Source organism: Elephantulus edwardii, unplaced genomic scaffold (assembly GCF_000299155.1).
Source record: "Elephantulus edwardii isolate Elephantulus edwardi_28Jun2011 unplaced genomic scaffold, EleEdw1.0 scaffold00001, whole genome shotgun sequence".
In the NCBI taxonomy this organism is placed as follows: Eukaryota; Metazoa; Chordata; class Mammalia; order Macroscelidea; family Macroscelididae; genus Elephantulus; species Elephantulus edwardii.
This window is the reverse complement of record NW_006399751.1, coordinates 16,505,038-16,524,505: the sequence shown is the minus strand read 5'-3', so window position 1 is coordinate 16,524,505 and position 19,468 is coordinate 16,505,038. Positions and strand designations below refer to the sequence as shown.

The window sequence follows — 19,468 nt, the reverse complement described above, 5'->3', positions numbered from 1 at the left end:
GGAAGGAAGGAAGGAAGGAAGGAAGGAAGGAAGGAAGGAAGGTATAATAGCTAGATCACTTTTGATATTTCTTGCTCCTGGATTTCTACAATGACAGCTAAAGGAGAATGTGTATAAAAACAATGAATCATTGGATTGTTTTAAAAGTAAAAATCATGTTACTTCTGGCAAATAATCACATCTTTAGAGATGGATACTTACTTGCACAACAGTTTTCATTATATCTCGCCATGTTTTATCCACAGCTGTAAACCGCCGGCCTTCCTCAGGCATTTGAGACATGATATCTGGAGAACTGAAAATAGGTTCCAAATACAGCCATGTGGCTTGGACCTTGAGCCATTCATCTAGAATCTCCTGAAGCAACAGGAGCTTGCTCTCCCATTCTCTGAGAAGCAAAACAAATTGGCTCTTAAAATAAGTGAAGCAATATCTCAGATGACAAAACTCACAATAATGACTACAGTAGCACTCTTACATACACTGCTTTATTACAATCTCAGTTACTCTAGTTACTCCATTCAGTTACTCCATTTGAAGATTAATAACTAGTTTTATTCTACAAAAAAAGCATTTTTTAAATTATGACATCAACATCTATGCTGACCATCAACATCTATAGAGACATATATAGGAAGGTACAATTATCTATAAACAGACTGGTTTCTGCATGTTCCATTACAATAAACCTCTTTTAGTCCTATAGCTAGGAGATACACACTTAATAACTAGATTTTTAAAAGAATAATGGTATTCTCACTAATGCCTAGGCTACCATTTTTATGTATTCCATTTTCTTCAGACAACTTGTAATTTTCCTAGATTTCATACTTTATACATCCTAATTATTAATAGGTATTTGCAGCTGTTTCTCTTTATTTTGAATCATGCCATATCAATAACTGAAGGTCGATTATTGACTGAAACATTACTGTTGTTGTTTTGTACCATCGAGTCAGAACAGATGCATAGCTAACCCTCCAGTGAATTTACATGGGTGGAGATTGCCTGTCTTTCTTCTGAGGAGTTGCTGATGGAGTCAAACCACATGCATTTAAGTTGGCATGTAATTCTATCATTAAAGCCATCAGAACACCCTTAAAAATCATTACTACATCTATGCAATTTAGGTAGACTCCACTTGGAGGAGGCAACTCGATTCAAGTCATATTTTGAGTGTCTTCGATCCTGAAGGCCTCATCTCCAGCCCCGTACTAGAAAATGTTCCAGTGCTATTCACAGACTCCACAGGACTTGTTAATTCAGAAGCAAAGAGTCAGTTCCTCCTGCCCCATCTTGGTCTGATTTTAGTCTGGAGGTTCCACTAAGCCTGTCAACCATGGGTGTTCCTGCTAGTATTACAAATACTAGTGGACTAGCTTCTAACATTAAATCAACACACAGACACCTCAGTATGACAAACTGTCAGTCAGGTGGTGGGGCATTAGGACTGGAGGAAGACTTCATTAACAATCTGCATGATGTAGATAACGCAACCTTGCTTGTTAAAAGTGCAACATCAGAATGAATGAAGACAAGACTGAAGTTGTCAGGAATTTCATTTTCCTGAGGTCCACAGTAAACACTTTTGGAAGCAGTAAATTGAAAAATGGATGGGCTGTGTGAGAGGAGCATGAGTGCCAGCTGCCACATCAGGCCACCGTCAGCCTAGAGCTTATAGCCTTCCCTCCACCTCCAGGCACCCGATCCACCTTCACAGTCGGCACCTACCCCACCCTCAGAGGAAACTGCCCCCTCACAGGAAATGCTGACTCACAGGGGGCGCCATCCCCCACCGTGGGTGCTGCCCCAACTACAGCAGGTGCCTCCCACTGTACCTGAATTTTGAACTTTTGCTTTGAAGGATCTGGAAAAATGTGGCCCTATCACTACTAGGACACAGCTACACAGAGACCTGGCCCTGCCTGAGATGTTCTGGGTAGAATTCTGTGTAGGCCTGCCAAAGGCCCTCCAGTGAGTGATGTAGACAGAGAAAAGAGGCCTCTTAGCCCAAAGATCCCCATCTAGCCTGATATTTATACTCTGACCCTATGGCAAGCAGAGCTCTGAGAAGCTCTTTTTCCCTAGTGATATCCTTACCAGATACTCACTCCTTAAGACTCAGCAGAGAGGAGAGTCCTTGGGAATCCCATTCCAAGGACCTCACCCAGCTTCAGAAGCATGCTCTGATCCTGCGCTGAGTCGAGCTACAGGAAGATACATGTTTCTGCCTACAACTCAGCCAAATGAGCCATCCACAGCCATATCGAAGAGATTACCTGCACTGCTGAGACTGTGGAGATACTAAAGTTCTATTCAACATATCCAAGGTGGAAGAAAAACTCTCTCCAGAACCGAAGTCTTCATTTAGATTTATAAACTCAAAGAACTAAGCCTATCACCATCAGACCATCAATAAACAGAATATAACACAACTATTTTTTTTCACAAAGACATCATCACAATAACATTGAAGAAAGCAGATGACCTCAACCCATACAAAATCAAGGCAAGATGTCACATACGCCAAAAAGTGATCAAAATGCAGTCAATGGATTTCATTGAGGACAAAAGGCTGATAGAATTTCCTGATACAGAATTCAAACAACAATGGTCAAGTGATTTCAGGATAGGATGGCTAGAAATAAATGGAACAAAAATACAGAAGAACTAAACTATACAAATAACCAACTTGGCCTCATAGAAATATGCAGGGCAGTGCACCCTAAAAAAAGTTTATTCTTGTCCAGCATGCACATGATATTATCCAGAATAGATCTTATATTAGGCCACAAAGCAAGATTCAACGAATTAATTAAAAACATTTAAATACTACAAAGCATTTTCTCATACCACAATGCTATAATTAGAAACATACAATAAGAGGATAAAGGAGGGAAAAATCATGCACTTGGTAGCTAAATAACACCCTGCTTGAACACTACTCTATGGCAAAAGAAATTAAAAATTTTCTTTAATCAAATGAGAATAAAAACACAACTTACCAAACCCTCTGGACCACAGGAAAAGTAGTTCTTAGAAGTCAATTCATAGAAATAAGCAAACACAACAAAAGGAAAGAATAAAAATTAACTATTTAACATAACATCTCCAACAATTAGAAATATAAAAGCAAACAAGCCCAACAAGCTTTAAAAGAAACAAAATTCTTAAAATAAAAGCCGAACTAAATGATAAGAAAACAGAAAGACAAATGAAACTATCAATAAGATTAGGAGTTGGTTCTTGAAAAGGCGTCAATAAAATTGACAGACTACTGTTAGTTTTTAGGCAAAGCTTAAAAAAGAAAATATAGAAAAGATACAAATTAGATATATAAGAAATTAAATGGCTACATCAAAACAGATCCAACAGAGAGACAAAATAGTGGAATTGTATTAAAAGCTATAATATGAAGACCTAAAGTAAATAGACAATTACTTAGCAACTCACAAACTACCCAAACTGACACAGTCTGAAGTAGAACTTGAACTGATTCATCACAAAAGAAGAAACTGAGCAAGTCATTTAAAAAACTCCCAACAAGCAAAAAAAAAAGGGGGCCTGAACCAGCCAGCTTTACCAATAAATTTTACCAAACATTCAGAGAAGAATTGTCACCAATTCTACATACATTTTTCAGAAAATAGGAAAAGAAGAAAGACTCCCAGATTCATTCTATGACACAAATGTAATTTTAACATCACAGTCTCGTATCGTAAAGACATCACCAAAAGAGAAAACTACAAATCAAGGTCTATCATGAGCATAAAGACAAAAATCCTGAACAAAATATTAATAGAATCCCACAACATATTAAAAGAGTAATATATCACAACCGAGATTCCTAACAGGTAAGCAAGGACAGTTCAAAATAAGAAAACCAAAAAAAGTAATCCATCATATCAATCAAGCAAAAGAAAAAAGCTACATAATCATATTAATTGACATGAAAAAGGCTTCCGGCAAAATTTAACACCCTTTCCTCATAAAATCATTCAGCCAAATAGGAATAGAGGGGAATTTCAATTAACAGCATATACTCTAAACCAACAGCCAATATCAGTCTCAATGGATACGGATTAAAGGCATTCTCCTTGTAAACAGGGACTAGGCAAAGATGCTCATTATCACCATTCCCATTCAATATTGTATGGAAGTGCTAATGAGAACACAATATTGCAAGAGAATGAAATAAGGGACATCCATACTGGCAAAGAGGAGCTTAAACTTTCCTTATCTGCAGATGATATTATAATATACATAGAAAACTCCAAAGACTCAGGAAGAAAATTGTCGGACATAGTTCATCAATTCAGCAAAATAGCAAGATACAAAATCAGCATACAAAAATCAGTCCAATATCTCATGAGTAGTAAAAAGAGCATAAACAAAAAAATAATACCAAATACATTAGTTAACCACAAGATGAAATACTTAGGAACTAATCTAACTAGAGACACATTAGACCTATATAAAGAAAACTACAAAATGCTATTACAAGGAACAAAAAGAGACCAAGATAAATGGAAAAATGTACCACGCTAATCTACAGGAATACTCAATATATTAAATGCTATCAAGAGCAATCTACAAATTAAGTAATCTCTATATTAATACTGATGTCATTCTTCAATGAAATAGAAAAGACAATTTCCAATTTTATCTAGAAAGGAAAGAGACCCCTAATAAACAAAGTATCACTGCAAAGAAAAACAAAAACCAAGTAGGAAGTATCACACTCTCTGACTTCAAAACTTACTACACAGCCATAGTAGTCAAGACAGCATGGTACTGGTACAGGGGCAAACACACAGATTGGTACAAGAAATTAAAGAACCCCAAAATCAACCTATCTATCTATGGCCAACTGACCTCTGAAAAGAAAAATAAAATTAATTAAGTGGGAAGATATGCTGGCAAATTGGACAATCATCAGCAGAAAACTGAAGCAAGTTCGACACCTCACACCATGCACAAAACCCAATTCAAGTAGGATCAGAGATTGAGGCATAAACTCAAAACTATGAAGCTTATTAGAGAAAAATTAGGAAGAAACTTAGAAACCTTAATATTTGGCATGAATATACTTTCAAGCATAACTAAACCTACAACCAGGAAAAGATAATATAGATGATGAGACCTTCCAAAAATCAAATCCTTGTGTGCATAAAAAAACTTCTCCAACAGAGTAAGAAGGAGGCTCACAGATTGGGAAAAAATATTTGGAAATGACATATCTGAGAAGGGATATGTAACTAAAATGTACAGACTACGTCAGCACATCAACAAGAAAAAGTCAAACAGCCCAATCACAAAAAATAGGCAAAAGAGATGAAACAAAGAACATCAGATGACCAGCAAATATGTGAAAAACAATGCTCAAAATTGCTAGTTGTTAGGGCGATGCAAATCAAAACAACGATGAGATATCATTTCACCTCAGCAACAATAGCAATGTTCAATGGGTAGCAAACAACAAATACTGGAAAGGATGTGGAGAGATTGGAACTCTCATAAACTGCTGGTGGGAATGTAACACTTCTGGCACTATTAGTCAGGAAATCAAAAGATGAGTTGTTTTAGGAAAACCTGCTGTCAGGGACTTCTCCAGAGTGCTAATGACCAATGATGTCCATGTAGAGACTAAGGATCACCTGATCCAGGCCATGGTCTTCGCAATTACATGCAAAGTGTCAGACAGCTGGACAATTAGAGAGTTGAACAATCACTAAGGATGACAGAAGAAAAACTGACACCTTTGTGTTGTGGTGTTGGGGAAGAATATCGAACATATCCCAAGAAAACAAACAGGTCTGTCCTGGAGAGGGTGAAACCAGGTTGTTACTTGAAGGTAAGGATTCTGAAGCCCTGTCGCACATACTTTGGATATATTGCCAGGAGGGAGCAGTACTTGGAGAAGGACATCATGCTTGGAAGGGTAGAGGGTTAGTTAGCACAAGAGAGAAAGACTCAGTATGAGATGTAGTGACACAGTGACTGTGGCAATGGAGTCAGTTGTGTCACAGACAGTGACACTGGCTCACGATACTCTAAGGTTCAGAGATACTGTTAATAAGGTCACTATGAATAGTAGTCAACTCGACAGTACAAAACAACATGAATTTCAGTGAACTCTATGACACCTAACCACAAATTAGTATGCTGGAAAATCACATTTTTATCTTCAGTTTTATAGTCTATATATTATGGTGTATTATGGTATTAGAATATCAGCAATAAAGATGAGTACGTAGATGCAGATTGCATTGTCTTTGCTATGAAAAAAGTAGGTAAGACATCATTATGGCAATAAGGGGGTCTGTTTCATTCCAATAGCAAAGAGGCTATCATCTCTTAAAATGAACTTTAAAATATTCAATGTAAAATACTGAATTCATTTTTTTAAAAAAACCAAAACACTATGCATTAAATACAAATGTTCTGGGTAACACAATATAAATATTGTCATGCAAACATTACCTCATTTGTGTTTCATAAGGCTTAATAAAAGGTGATCCTCGCATGGTTTGTGTTTTAATACTGTGATCATCCAACAATATCTGGATTTCATCAACTGATGACAAAATAAATGTCCCAGTTTCTCGATAAGGAAGAACGACAAATTCCATTGCATCCCATTCATTCGTCATCTTGTCCATGGCCTTTTCAAGAGAATACTCTTTGCTAGCTGCTTCACTAATATTTTCAAACTTATCTAAATAGGGTTCCAGATTCATGTCTATAAAAGAGAAGACAGTAGCATCATCTGTTGGCTTCAAGGGGTAACCAACAATGTTGGACATGGCCTCCCAGTGCCTGGCTCGCAACCCAGGATTACAGATCACTTGAATGAGAGGGAGGTGCTGCTTGAAATCTTCCACCTTTGCTCTCACTTTTTTTGCCATTGCCAATGCATTTGGAGAATCATGGAAGGTTTTTTCCAGCTTATACAGTCCTCTCCAGTAATTTCCAACATCTTGTTCTACTTGGTCTGGATTCACCTTGTGATATGGTCCTTCAGTCCATCCTCGATATTTGTTGCCAAACTCAACAGCAGTGTCATAGAGACGAAGATAAGGATTCAAACCATCTTGAATTTTTTTACGTTGAGGATATACTGATGGTAACCACCCAAAGGCTTCCTCTTCAACATTGAACTGCTCAATCTGGAAGAATAAGTATTAGACATATTAGTTATTCTGAAATCATGGTCAAAATTAAGCTTTAAAAATATTTATTTCAGCAGAGCACTTCTGAAAGGCAAAAATGGAGAGAGAGGAATAGCACTCCCTAACCTCAAAACCTACTACACGGCGGTAGTAACCAAAACAGCATGGTGCTGGTACAATGACAGGCATGCAGAACAATGGAACTAAGAACCCAGAATTGGACCCTGCTATCTATGATCAACTGATATTTGACAAGGAAATTAAACATACCATATGGCGAAATGACAACCTCTTCAGCAAATGGTGCTGGCAAAACTGGACTGCTACCTACAGAAAGCTCAAACGGGATCTACATCTCATACGATACACAAAAATCAACTCAAGGTGGATCAGAGAGCTGGGAGTATAGGCCAAAACCATAAAGTTCTTAAGAGACGAATTGGAATCAAGCTTAGATGGCCTAGTTCATGGTATAAAGAGACTATCAATTACAGCCAGAAATGCTCAGTCTGGAGAGAATAAAATTGATAAATGGGACCTTCCAAAGTTTAAATCCCTGTGTACATCAAAAACATTTTCCAACAGAATGAAAAGAAAACCTACTGACTGTGGAAAAAAACATTTGGCAATACCATCTCAGACAAGGATCTCATGTCAAAAATTTACAGAATCCTACACCAGAAAAAGACTGATAACACAATCACAAAATGAGAAAAAGACATGGAAAGTCCATTCATAGAGAAAGATATTTGGATGGCCAACAGACAAATGAAGAAAGGTTCAAAATCACTGGCAACAAGAGAGATCCAAACCAAAACCGCAATGAGATACCATCTCACCCCAATAGTAGTGGCAAAGTTTAACAGAACAGCAAGTAATAAATGTTGGAAAGGATGTGGTGAGATAAGAACTCTTATACATTGTTGGGGGGATTGTAAAATGGTACAACCACTCTGGAAGGCAGTTTGGCCTTTCCTCAAAAAGCTGAACACAGGAGCTCACATTTTAAAAAAAAAGAAGGGGGGGGGAAGCTGAATATAGAAATTCCACTACTTGGAATATACACAGAGAAAATTAGAACTGAGGCACAAACGGAGATCTGTACACCAGTGTTTATAGAAGCATTATTTACCATCACAAGGATATAGAAACAGCCTAAGTGTCCAAACATAATCAAATATATTGAGAAATTGTGGTATATTCGCACGATGGAATACTACACATCATGAAGGAGCACTGATTTTGTAAATTACTACCTAACTTGGAAAGGACTGGAGAACATTATGATAAGTGAACTAACTAAATCCCTTAAGGACAAATACTGTAGAAGACCATTATTGTAGAAATAGAAAGATAACTAGTAAAACAAGTATGAGGATCAAAGGCAGAGAGGGTAGGAGCAGAGGGGTGAGGATGGGCAGGGGAGTAATCACAGAGTCCCACAATATGACTAGTAGAGGGAGGGGTGGATAAAAGGAATGAGAAAGATCTGGTGTGAAAAACAACACATAAGAACTTTGTACCAGTATAAAATAAAAATTTTATTTTAAAAAGTTTCTTTCAAAATATGACCTAAAGTAATCCCTACTAAACCCTTAAACTTAAGCTAAGCCATATCCTAGGAAAGTAGAATAGTGATCACTTCTTGTTTCTTCTTCAATATAATGTCCAATATTTAAAAATGGATTAAATAGTTAAAAGAGCCAAAAAGATTTACATATACAAAATATCTTTGCCCCCAAAGACATACAGAAGATTCAGGTTCATTAATTAGCCAGCAATATCCCCTGGACTTCCAAAAGAACACAGATGTGTCCTGGAAATGGTACAGCCACTGTGCTCCTTGGAGACAAAGATGGTGAAATTTCACCTTTCGTACTCTGGACATGTAGCTGAGCGAGGGTACTCCCTCAAAATGGACATTATGCTTGGAAAGATGGAGGGTCAACAAAGGATAGGAAGACTCCCCCCAGTGAGATGGATTGTCATAGTGACTTCAGCAGTGGGCTCTAGTGTATCAGAGATGATGAGGATGGCACAGGCTAGGACTGGGATCAAATAGGCTCTTTTTTTAGACATCTTTGTCTTTGTACTGACATCCTTGCACTTTATAACTTTAAAGTGTTATACAGTAGAAGCAGGGGGGCATATTCTAATAGACTTTTAATAGAGTCGCTATGAGTGGTACTCAACTTGACAGCACCTAACAACAACAACAACTACAACTTGCTAAGGACTTCACAGCAATGTGTAAGGGACTTGGAAAAACAAAGGGTAAAAATTACACTATACTGCAACAAACTAATCTCAAGAAGTTAGTAATCCAGCTGAGAAGGTAAGACAGGCATGCCTTAGGCAGTTAAATAAAAACTCTCCTCTAATACTATAAGCAATAGAATAGATGTCTCAAAATATTATCTATTGTTGTTGTTGTTGTTGTTATGTGCCATCGAGTTGTTTGCGACTCAAAGCGACCCTATGTACAACAGCGCTAAACCATGCTCTATCCTGTGCCAGTCTCATTGCCTCTGACACACCCATCCCGATTACCCTAGTCACTGAACCAATCCACCTCATAGAGGGTCTTCCCCTCCTGTGCTGTCCCTCTACTCTACCCAGCACGATGTCCCTCTCTAAAGACCTGTCTCTCCTTACAGCATGTCCTAAGTATGTCAGACAAAGTCTCAGAATCCTTGCCTCCAAGGAGCAGCCTGGTTTAGCCCTCTCTAGGATGAAACTGTTTTGTTTTCTTGGCAGTCCATGGTACATTCAATACTCCTCTCCAGCACCACAGCTCAAAAGGCGTCAATTCTCTCCTTCTATCCTCCCTAGTCATTGTCCAACTCTCTGATGCATAACAAGTCACTGCAAAAACCATGGCCTGTATCAGGCGAACCTTAGTCTCCAGAGAGACACCGTTGTTCTTGAGTACTTTAGAGAGGTCCCTAACAGCAGACTTTCCAATCGCAATACATTTTTTTTATTTCCTGGCTGCTGGTGCCAAGAGTGTTGACCATGGAGCCGAGCAAACTGAAGCTGTGAACAATCTCAATCTCTTCACCATCCATCCTGATGCTACCGATTGGTCCAGTGGTGAGAATCTTTGTCTTCTTGACATTGAGCCTCAGTCCATACTGAAGGCTGCAGTCCTTGACCCTCTGCAGCAAGTGCATGAGGTCCTCCTCAGTTTCAGCGAGCAGGGTTGTGTCATCTGCATAACGCAGATTGTTGCTAGATCGTCCACCAATCCTAACACCACATGTCACCTCATAGAGCCCAGCCTCTCGGATAATCTGCTCTGCATACAGGTTGAAAAGGTATGGAGATAAGATACATCCCTGGCATACACCTTTCCCAATTTTGAACCATGCAGCGTTCCCCTGCTCTCTTCTGACTACTGCCTCTTGGTCCAAGTATAGGTTTCGCATTATCATGATCAAGTGTTCTTGGATTCCCATTCTTCTCAGAGTCAGCCACAGTTTGTTATAATACACGCAGTCAAAAGCCTTGCCATAATCAATGAAACACAGATACACATTCTTCTGGTATTCTCTGCTTTTAGCTAAGATCCATCTAACATCAGCTACAATATCCCTAGTACCACGATCCCTTCTAAACCTAGCCTGGACTTCTGGCAGTTCTCTGTTGATGTACTGTTCCAGTCGTTTTTGGATAATCTTCAGTAGAATCTTGCTTGCATGTGAAATCAATGATATTGTTCTGTAGTTTCCACACTCAGTTGGGCGGCCCTTCTTTGGGATGGGAACAAATATAGACCTCTTCCAGTCAGTTGGCCAAGTGGTTGTTCTCCAGATTTCTTAGCACAACTTGGTGAGCACATCCAGGGCAGCATCTGTGAGCTGAAATATGTCAATTGGTATACCATATATTCCGGGGGCCTTATTTTTTGCTATTTCCTTCAAAGAAGCTTGAACTTCTGCCTTCATCACCATAGGCTCTGGCTCAAATGCTATTTCATTAAATTCTTCTGTATCTGCCAATTCCTTTCAATACAATGACTCAGTATATTCCTTCCATCTTCTTTTGATACCTCCTGGATCATTTAAGATTCTGCCTAAAGCATCCTTGATTGTAGCAACTCCAGGTTTGAATTTGTTCTTCAGTTCCTTGAGCTTAAGAAATGCCGAGACCAGGCAACACAGAAGCGAACCAAACAATAGCTTCTGAGACGCCTCCAGGTACCAAGCCCCAAGGCAGAGCCAAAACCAGTTGGGAGAAGCAATGCAAAAAATTTCCAAGTTTCTGCTTTATTCTGATTAATGGTGACTCTTTGTGTGTCAGAATAGAACTGTGCTCTCTAGTGTTTTCAGTTGCTGTTCTTCTCAGAAGTAGATTCCCCAGGTCTTTCTTCCAACGTGCTTCTGGATATAATTCTAAAGTTCGAGTTAACAGCTGAGCACACTAACTATACATATATAAAGAGATAAAATCTGCATTGAGTCTTGAAAACAACAAAAGAGGCAAAGCAGATATTCTTCCTCTTACTTTGGTAGTGAAATATGTAAGAATATAAAATGTTAGAAGCCTGGGGGAAATGTGTATAGAACTGAAGTATGAGTTACATATTTAAATTATTCAGCTTACTTAAAATCAGGGATCTCAATTTCATAAAAAAGAACAAAAATGAACCAAAACTAGAATTAACTTCTCTTTCCTAATGTGTGCTTATCTACTTAGGATCATTATGAACTATTATCTGAACTTTAAAATATTAAAATCTTTCATTGTAAGAAAAGATAAAACACAATTGGTATATTTTACATATATGGAACATTGTCTGATTTTCTTCTTCATAAAAAAACTAAAATTTTCCAACATCTTATATGCCAAAAATTGTGGCATTTCTCCTTTAATGCTCTTGTAATGAGAAATTTGATCTCTAAACGGCACTGTCAGGAACAAAGTGGCTTGGTAGGAATAAAATAATAGGCCTACTTGAAAACATAGGGGGAAAATAGACATATATGCTATCTTCTATGAAGATTGAAGAATTACTCAAGGTAGCTGGGAGCTGTCAGTTGTGTTTAGGGTACATTCAGTAAAAGAATGCTTACCTTCCATGCTGATAATTGCCCCTATGAATGTAGCCAAAAGAACAAGCATAATGATGTACCACCCACCACTTATCTATTAGTAGGGCTTTCGGGGCTCTATGATATCAAAAGGTTTCAGCTGAGCTTCCAGAGTGGAAGAAGCAAATTGGAAGGCCTGGGTACATACTTGTGAAAATAGGCCAGTGAAAACCATATGGACCACAAGAGTTCCATCCCCTCATGTGGACCAGTACCAGTCAGTGTTTCATTTTGTTGTGCATGTGGAGTACCAGCTCAAGAGGAGCCATCAACAAAAATCACTTCTACACAAAAATATGTAATCCTATCCAAGAGGCTGGGCTCTATGAGGAGAAATGTGGCATCAGGATTAGAGGAAGAGATTCATCAACAATCTGCATTATGCAGGTGAAACAACCCTGTTTGCTGAAACTGAGGAGGATCTGAAGAGCTTGCTGCAGACGGTCAAGGACTACAGCCTTCAATATGGATTGAGGCTCAATGTCAAGAAGACAAAGATTCTTGCCACTGGACCAATTGGCAGCATTATGATAGATTGTGAAGAGATTGAGATTGTTACAAGCTTTAGTTTGCTTGGCTCCACAATCAACATTCTTGACACCAGCAGCCAGGAAATTAAAAGATGTATTGAGATGGGAAAGTCTGCTGTTAGGGACCTCTCCAAAGTACTGAAGAGCAATGGTGTCACTCTGGAGACTAAGGTTTGCCCGATAAAAGGCATTGTCTTTGCAATCACTTGCTATGCATCAGAGAGCTGGGAAATGACTAGGTATGACAGAGGGGAAAATTGATGCCTTTGAGCTGTGGTGTTGGAGAAGAGTATCGAATATACCATGGACTGCTAAGAGAACAAACAGGTTCGTCCTGGGGAGGGTGAGACCAGGCTGCTCCTTGGAGGCAAGGATTCTGAGGCTTTATCTGACATACTTTGGACATGTTTCAAGGAAGAACCAGTCCTTGGAGAGGGACATTATGCTTGAGAGGGTGGAGGGACAGCACAGGAGTGGAAGACCCTATGAGATGGATTGATTCAGTGACTGGGGTAATGGAAGTATGTGTGTTGGAGACAGTGAGATTGGCATAGTATAGAGCAGGGTTTAGGGCTGTTGTACATCGGGTCTCTATGAGATGCAGGTGACTTGACAGCATATAACAACAACAACAACGTCATAATATAACTATTACATTTATATGATATAAAAAGAGGGAGCCATAGAGGTAACTCTTTAAGATGAAAGATTAAGACAGCTGAGTTGCTATTACTACTGAGAGAAACCACAATGCTGTTCTTGAAGTCCCTCTTTCAAATATATGTGGAGGCAGTTTAGCATTTGTATTTCATCTACTTCTTAAAGGTGTATATACAATGAAAACACAATATTTTTTCACTTGAAGTAATTCATTCTCTTAACAATTTGAAAATTCTACCTTGTCTGCTGCTGCATCCAATTTTCCATTCAGAGTTTGGGCCTTTTTCAGGTATCGTTGTACATCCTGAAGATCCCCAAAGGTGTAAAATTCTTCTGCCTGCTTAGAATAACTCTCCAATTCCTCCTGAAACCGCTCACAGCGTAACTAAGAGAAATAGCATTAGCTGTTAATGTTTTTAAAAGTTAAAACCCCTACCATCACAAGGAAAAAAAGTTAAGTATCTGTAAGAATCTTTAGAATTAATACTACGTTTTGTCACTGGCAAAATACAAAGACATGATTTAGAATATAACTAGGACCTGAAATAATGGAGACTGTTTTAAGAGTCAGCACTAAATAGTAATAAAGTAAAATATCGTTAATTCAATTTCCCTAGGTCACAAATTAGGTAAGTAATACCCTTGTAATGGCCTATGTAGGTAGTTCTAACCAGTAAAATAAATATATTAAACTCTGGTATTCTTCAGCATGCCAAAGAATTTACCAAAACAAATGTTTTATAAGTATTTGAAAAATCTTATAATAATGAAGTATGGGGGTCAGAGAAATCATCAGTTTACTAAAGGGTGCAAAAATACCTGTGGCATTATGCAAACAAACAAAAACCTCTCAATTTCTGTCATTTAATTCGGATACTCATACACTCTTTAAATATCAACACCAAAACCATAGGCTATTGTTCTTGATCTATGGATTCTTTTTCTAAAAAATGCATAATTATATTTAGATACAAAAGTTAAAAAAAATCTGTAATATTTCAATTGAAAAAAATGGATGATTTCCTTAGTGAGAAAGACTTACTACAAAATTTTTATTGGTTGTATATTACAAAAGATTCTCAAAAAATGGCTGTTAATTAAATACTCAAAAGCCAATTCTAGATTATTCAAAAATACATTTTCTACTTTATGGATTGTCTAGGTTAATTTCTATCCTTTTTTTCTCTAGTTTCCCAGCAAATGTATTGCATTGGCCCCAGTAGGGGAGGGGAAAAATTCATCAACTTCATGTGTATTTGGTGAATTATTACTTTACAATAAAAACAATCCAACAATTTTCTAAGGGTCCATTTTAGCTTTTGTACCTAATGCTTACTTATATAAGTTTTATGTCTAATATTTACTATTAATAATGCCTTCTATAAGTCTTCTCGTAGACTACCATTTTAGATAAGGACATATTTGTGAATATTTTTCTGTGAATAATTTATTCTACCAATTAATTACATTTGTTGCAGTGCAGTAGAGAAAAAGAGGTTTGCTACCAAAGGACATCCCTATTGGGTAACCTGGAACAGGTATCTTAGGTTCTGAGAACCTTCATTTTACTTGTAAAATGAGACTGAAATATAAAATCATTTACCCAGAAAGATAGCTATGGTATGCTCATTATATTACTGTTCCAGGAGGGACCCAAATGCAGAAAAAGTAAAAATTAAGCAGTCCTGCTCCTATGTAGATGGCTGTCCCATGGAAAGGAGGACATGAAATTAAAAACAGAATGACAGGATTACTGGTCCTGGGGCGATGCTTTTAAAATGCAATGCAAATGGAGAAGAAGCCGTTCTAAGGACTGCCTGAGAAGCTTTTCAGAAAATACACTGACTATGTTAGATAGTTAAGCATGTGTACAGCATGGTGTATTCTTGAGTAAGTGGAAAGGAAGTACAAAGATGGGAGGAGTGGGGAAGCATGGCACATGCAGAAGTCTGGAAGTCGCTCAGGGTCACCTAAGAGTCAAGAGCAAGGAGTAAGAGGAGGTAGGTGAGGATGGACTGGGTGACCAGGGCCCAACATGACAAAGCAACATTCACATGAGATTTTTTTTGAAAACATATTTGATTTCTTGTATGATATAGTATTGACTTTTGGCATACCACCTTATAGAGCTAAGCAATTATGAGATGGAAAGACACAGATCACAGTAAAATAATATAACCAAGTCACATGAGTGTTAAGAGGCTGTGTCAGATAAATACTACTTTCTATCCATGGTCACTTGTGGGTCAAAAGGTTCTAATGTTTACTTTCTGTTAAAAATAATTTTTATCATTTTGCTTTTCGGAAAAATCAATTGACTCCACATCAACCAATATTCTGCCTGCTCAGTCCTTAAACACTCAACAAACATTTGAAAATGTTTGGCATATGAAGTATCTTTTGATTAGAGTTATAATATTAGAAAGCTCAATATTTTCTTTTTACTCATCAAAATAAAGAAGGTAGTAGTGCTATGTTAATGTGTAAACATTTCCAGAAAATGAAAATAATTAGAAGTAGTTATGCAACTAACCTTAAGACCTTCTTGGTACTGTTCTGTTTTCTCTTTAACAATTTTCCTGTGTTCTTCAAAAATTTCTCCCATTCTTGCATACCACTGGAAAACATTATTATTTAGCCTGATGTCTGCTGGAGAGAAGGTGGCACACTCAATAAGGAAGGCGAGGCAGTTTTTGGAATCCACTAATCTCTGTTCCAATTCAATCATGTCAGTGGTCTCCACTTTCTGAATGTATGCCTGAGGGAAGAAACATTAGAAGATGGTGCTTTCACTGACAAAGGAGATTAATCAGAACTGGCTTTGACAAGCACTGTGGCAATTGGACAATTAAAACAGACATTCAAGGGGGGGGAAAAAGAACAAACTTGGAGGAGGGTAGGGAAAAGAGTGCAACAATGAATGAATGAAAACCCAAAATTTCTGTAAATGTTCATTAAAACTAATAAAATTTAATAGTAATAATAAAAGAAATTAATAATAATTAAAAAAATTTAAAACACTATAAAAATAAAATAAAAAGGAGGAGTTTATGTCCTAAAAAAAAAAGAAGAAGAAGATGGTGCTTTAATGACGAGCTCCTGCACTTTGGTGACACAGTAGGGGCCGTGCTGCTAACTCAAAAGTGGCACCTTCTGGGAGTTCAAATTCAGCACTGGCTCTTGGGGAGAAAGATGAGCTATCTCCTCGAGCACAATTTACAATTTCTGAAAATCCACTGGAGGGTCAGTGTGAGTCAGTTCTGACTCACTGGCAGGAATTTTTGCACCCTGTGAAAAAATGTTGTTAGGTAACATCAGATTCCAACTTCAGGTGACCTTATGTGCAACAGAAGAAAATGCTGCCTCGTCTCATGTCTGCTTCACAAGCTCTGCTCTAGCTAGTTGTCACTGCTGGAGTCGCTGTGTCAACTCACCTTATCTAGAATCTTCATATATTTTACATTTTTTTTTCTTTGCTAATTATTTCTTTTTGAAGTATTATTTTGTTAAATAAAAGGATTAGTGCTAGAATTTGGATTCTACTTCTCCGCAGTCTCTGGAGATCTGGTGGTGCAGTGCATGGAAAGTTGTGCTCAGCTAGCGAAGGGGGTCATTGCTCTAGCTGTTTAAAACAACGAGCAGCTCCACGGAAGGCAACCTCCTTCCACAAGATTTACACTCTCTGAAAACTCTCTGGAAGATCAGCTATGAGTTGGTTTTGACTCAACAACAACGAATTTCACAGTAATTGCTTGCTAATATGTGTTCATACATAGTAAATAAATACACACAGACATCTTAAAGGAAATTGCAGAGTTTTGGTTCAAGACAGAGAACTGTGGCATGGTTTACCTCACATCCTTTCCCATAGCTCTTCTAAAGTGAGATAGAAAAATAACAATCAACGCAAAAGCACTGCAAAGCCAGAGAGAGTGCTATGGGATTCTGGAAGCTATAAAGCAGATGTTACCAGAGTAACAGCATTTATTCTTTCAGAATAGACTTACTGGGCACTTACTGTGTACTAGACAGCATGCCAGCTGCTTGAGATACACTGGATTGCAAGCAAACACAAAATCATTTATCCTTGTGGAGCTTACAGTCTTGTTAGGAAAAGAAACTTGCAGCAGAGGTGACCGGTGCAAAGCTATAGTGCCCTGCTTAAGTAGAGCATATAGAAAGGACGTGAAGAGTTTGAGGTGGAAGGTAGGATTCACAAGCAGAGAGCAGAGGCATGAGTAGGTGTTGTTGAAGAAATGGGCAAGGGGGGAGGATTACAAGCACATGAAAAGTGTGTTGTATGAACACTAAGGAGCAAGTGTGGTGTAAGCAGGGAGGGAGGTACACAGGTTCAAATCATGAGGCAGAGTCTGCTGAGCCTTGTGGGATTCAGGTGACAGGACATGATTGCACAGATATCTCATGCTCTCTGAAAATATCATTTTGCACTGACCAAATAGTAGAGATTTCAGAGCATAAGAAAGTTGATAAGGAAAACCGTTAGCACTTTATTAAATGGCATTTTGGTGTATTTTCTGGAGGTTTATAAAGATGCAAATTATCCTCTAATTAGCTATAAAATTGACACAATTTTAATAAAAATTACAATGACATATTAAAGCTGAATTTGATGTCACTATAAAATTCTCTGAAATAATAAATATCCAAGAACATTAAAGATAATCTTAAAAAAGAAAAATGGTACCGATTAGCTCCCCAGATATCAAACTATAATATGCAGTCACAGTCATTTAAACAGCTGTTAGTCTGGACTACAAATAGAAGATGGAATAAAATAGGTAAGAGTTCAGAAATGGGTCCACATACACAAGGAAATGTAACTGGAGTCAGAATGTGGCAGATCACTTAATAAATTTATTGAGGTAACAGGATGCATATTTCAGGTTGTTGTTGTTATTGCTGTTGATTGCCTTTGAGCCGAGCAAGACTTATAGCGACTCTGTGAACAAAAGACCTAATGTCTTTCTATAACTATCATTGTTTCTCCAAGTTCATAGAGTTTTCATAGGCATGTGGCTTAGGAAGTGGATGCCACTCCTGCTTCCAAACCTGTTTTACAACTGGGAGCTCCACCACACACTGTCCAAATTGGGAAACCATTATGGCATTAAAACCATATGGCATTATGGCATTTCATACCCCAGTGGCACAAGGTTCAGCATCACAGCAAACCCAGATTACCTCAGTACAGCTAACTGACAAAAGAGTGACGTGCAAAGTAGAAGAATGTTCCTCCAAACTATAACAACACCAGTCTCACTGAGCAGTGGTTAAATTTCGTCAGGTCGAATACAACTCATAGCGACCCCATGAACGAAAGACCTAAACTCTGTTCTATAATTAACATCATTTTTTTATGTTGATGGAGTTTATAAAGTTTCTGGGTAAAAGATAGTAAAGCTGTAAAACATGAGAACAGACATTTTAAATTAATAATATAAACTGCAGGGGGCTGCGTATTATAATAATTTTTTTTTAAAAAATCTCTGTACGTGTGAGAAAGAGAAAGAATACATACAACGATGCATAGGTATGAACGTACATATGTTCTTTTATACACATTAATTTGTTAATATATATTAATATAAATTCTGAAAGAAATATGCTACTTCACTAAAAAAATGAGAATTCACTAAAAATGGCAATTATTAGCAACTATGTATGTTTACTGTCACTATTCTATAAATAAGCAGTCATAATTTTTTCTACTGTGCAGCTTTTTTTAATACCCAGCTTTTTTCCATTGATAGTTTGCTACTTCCATCTCTTTCTGGCACACATTGTTCTCTCTCTCTCTGTATTTCTTTCTAGTGTTTTACATCTTTAATACAGACCTAAAAACAATTATGGGGGGAAAGTCACACCAAACTATATAGAATTATTACCTCCTTAATAAAAAAATTATGAAAAAGGAGGAAAATTTATATTTTTATGTGTGTATAAAATTTCATTTGTACAAGTCCATATTTTTCACTTTTTAATAAAAATTGGT

General features: G+C 37.6%; 1 protein-coding gene across 1 annotated transcript in view; it reads right to left on the bottom strand.

Moving 5' to 3' along the window:
• The window catches only part of DNAH7 (dynein, axonemal, heavy chain 7), a 308,525-nt gene that overhangs the window by 220,091 nt on the left and 68,966 nt on the right, over positions 1–19,468 (bottom strand). The window contains exons 17-20 of the mRNA XM_006878928.1: positions 15,989–16,213; positions 13,694–13,840; positions 6,484–7,169; positions 202–388 (exon numbers count right to left, since the gene is read on the bottom strand). Of these exons, the coding sequence (XP_006878990.1) occupies positions 202–388; positions 6,484–7,169; positions 13,694–13,840; positions 15,989–16,213 (1,245 nt within the window). The remainder of the gene's footprint in view (positions 1–201; positions 389–6,483; positions 7,170–13,693; positions 13,841–15,988; positions 16,214–19,468) is intronic.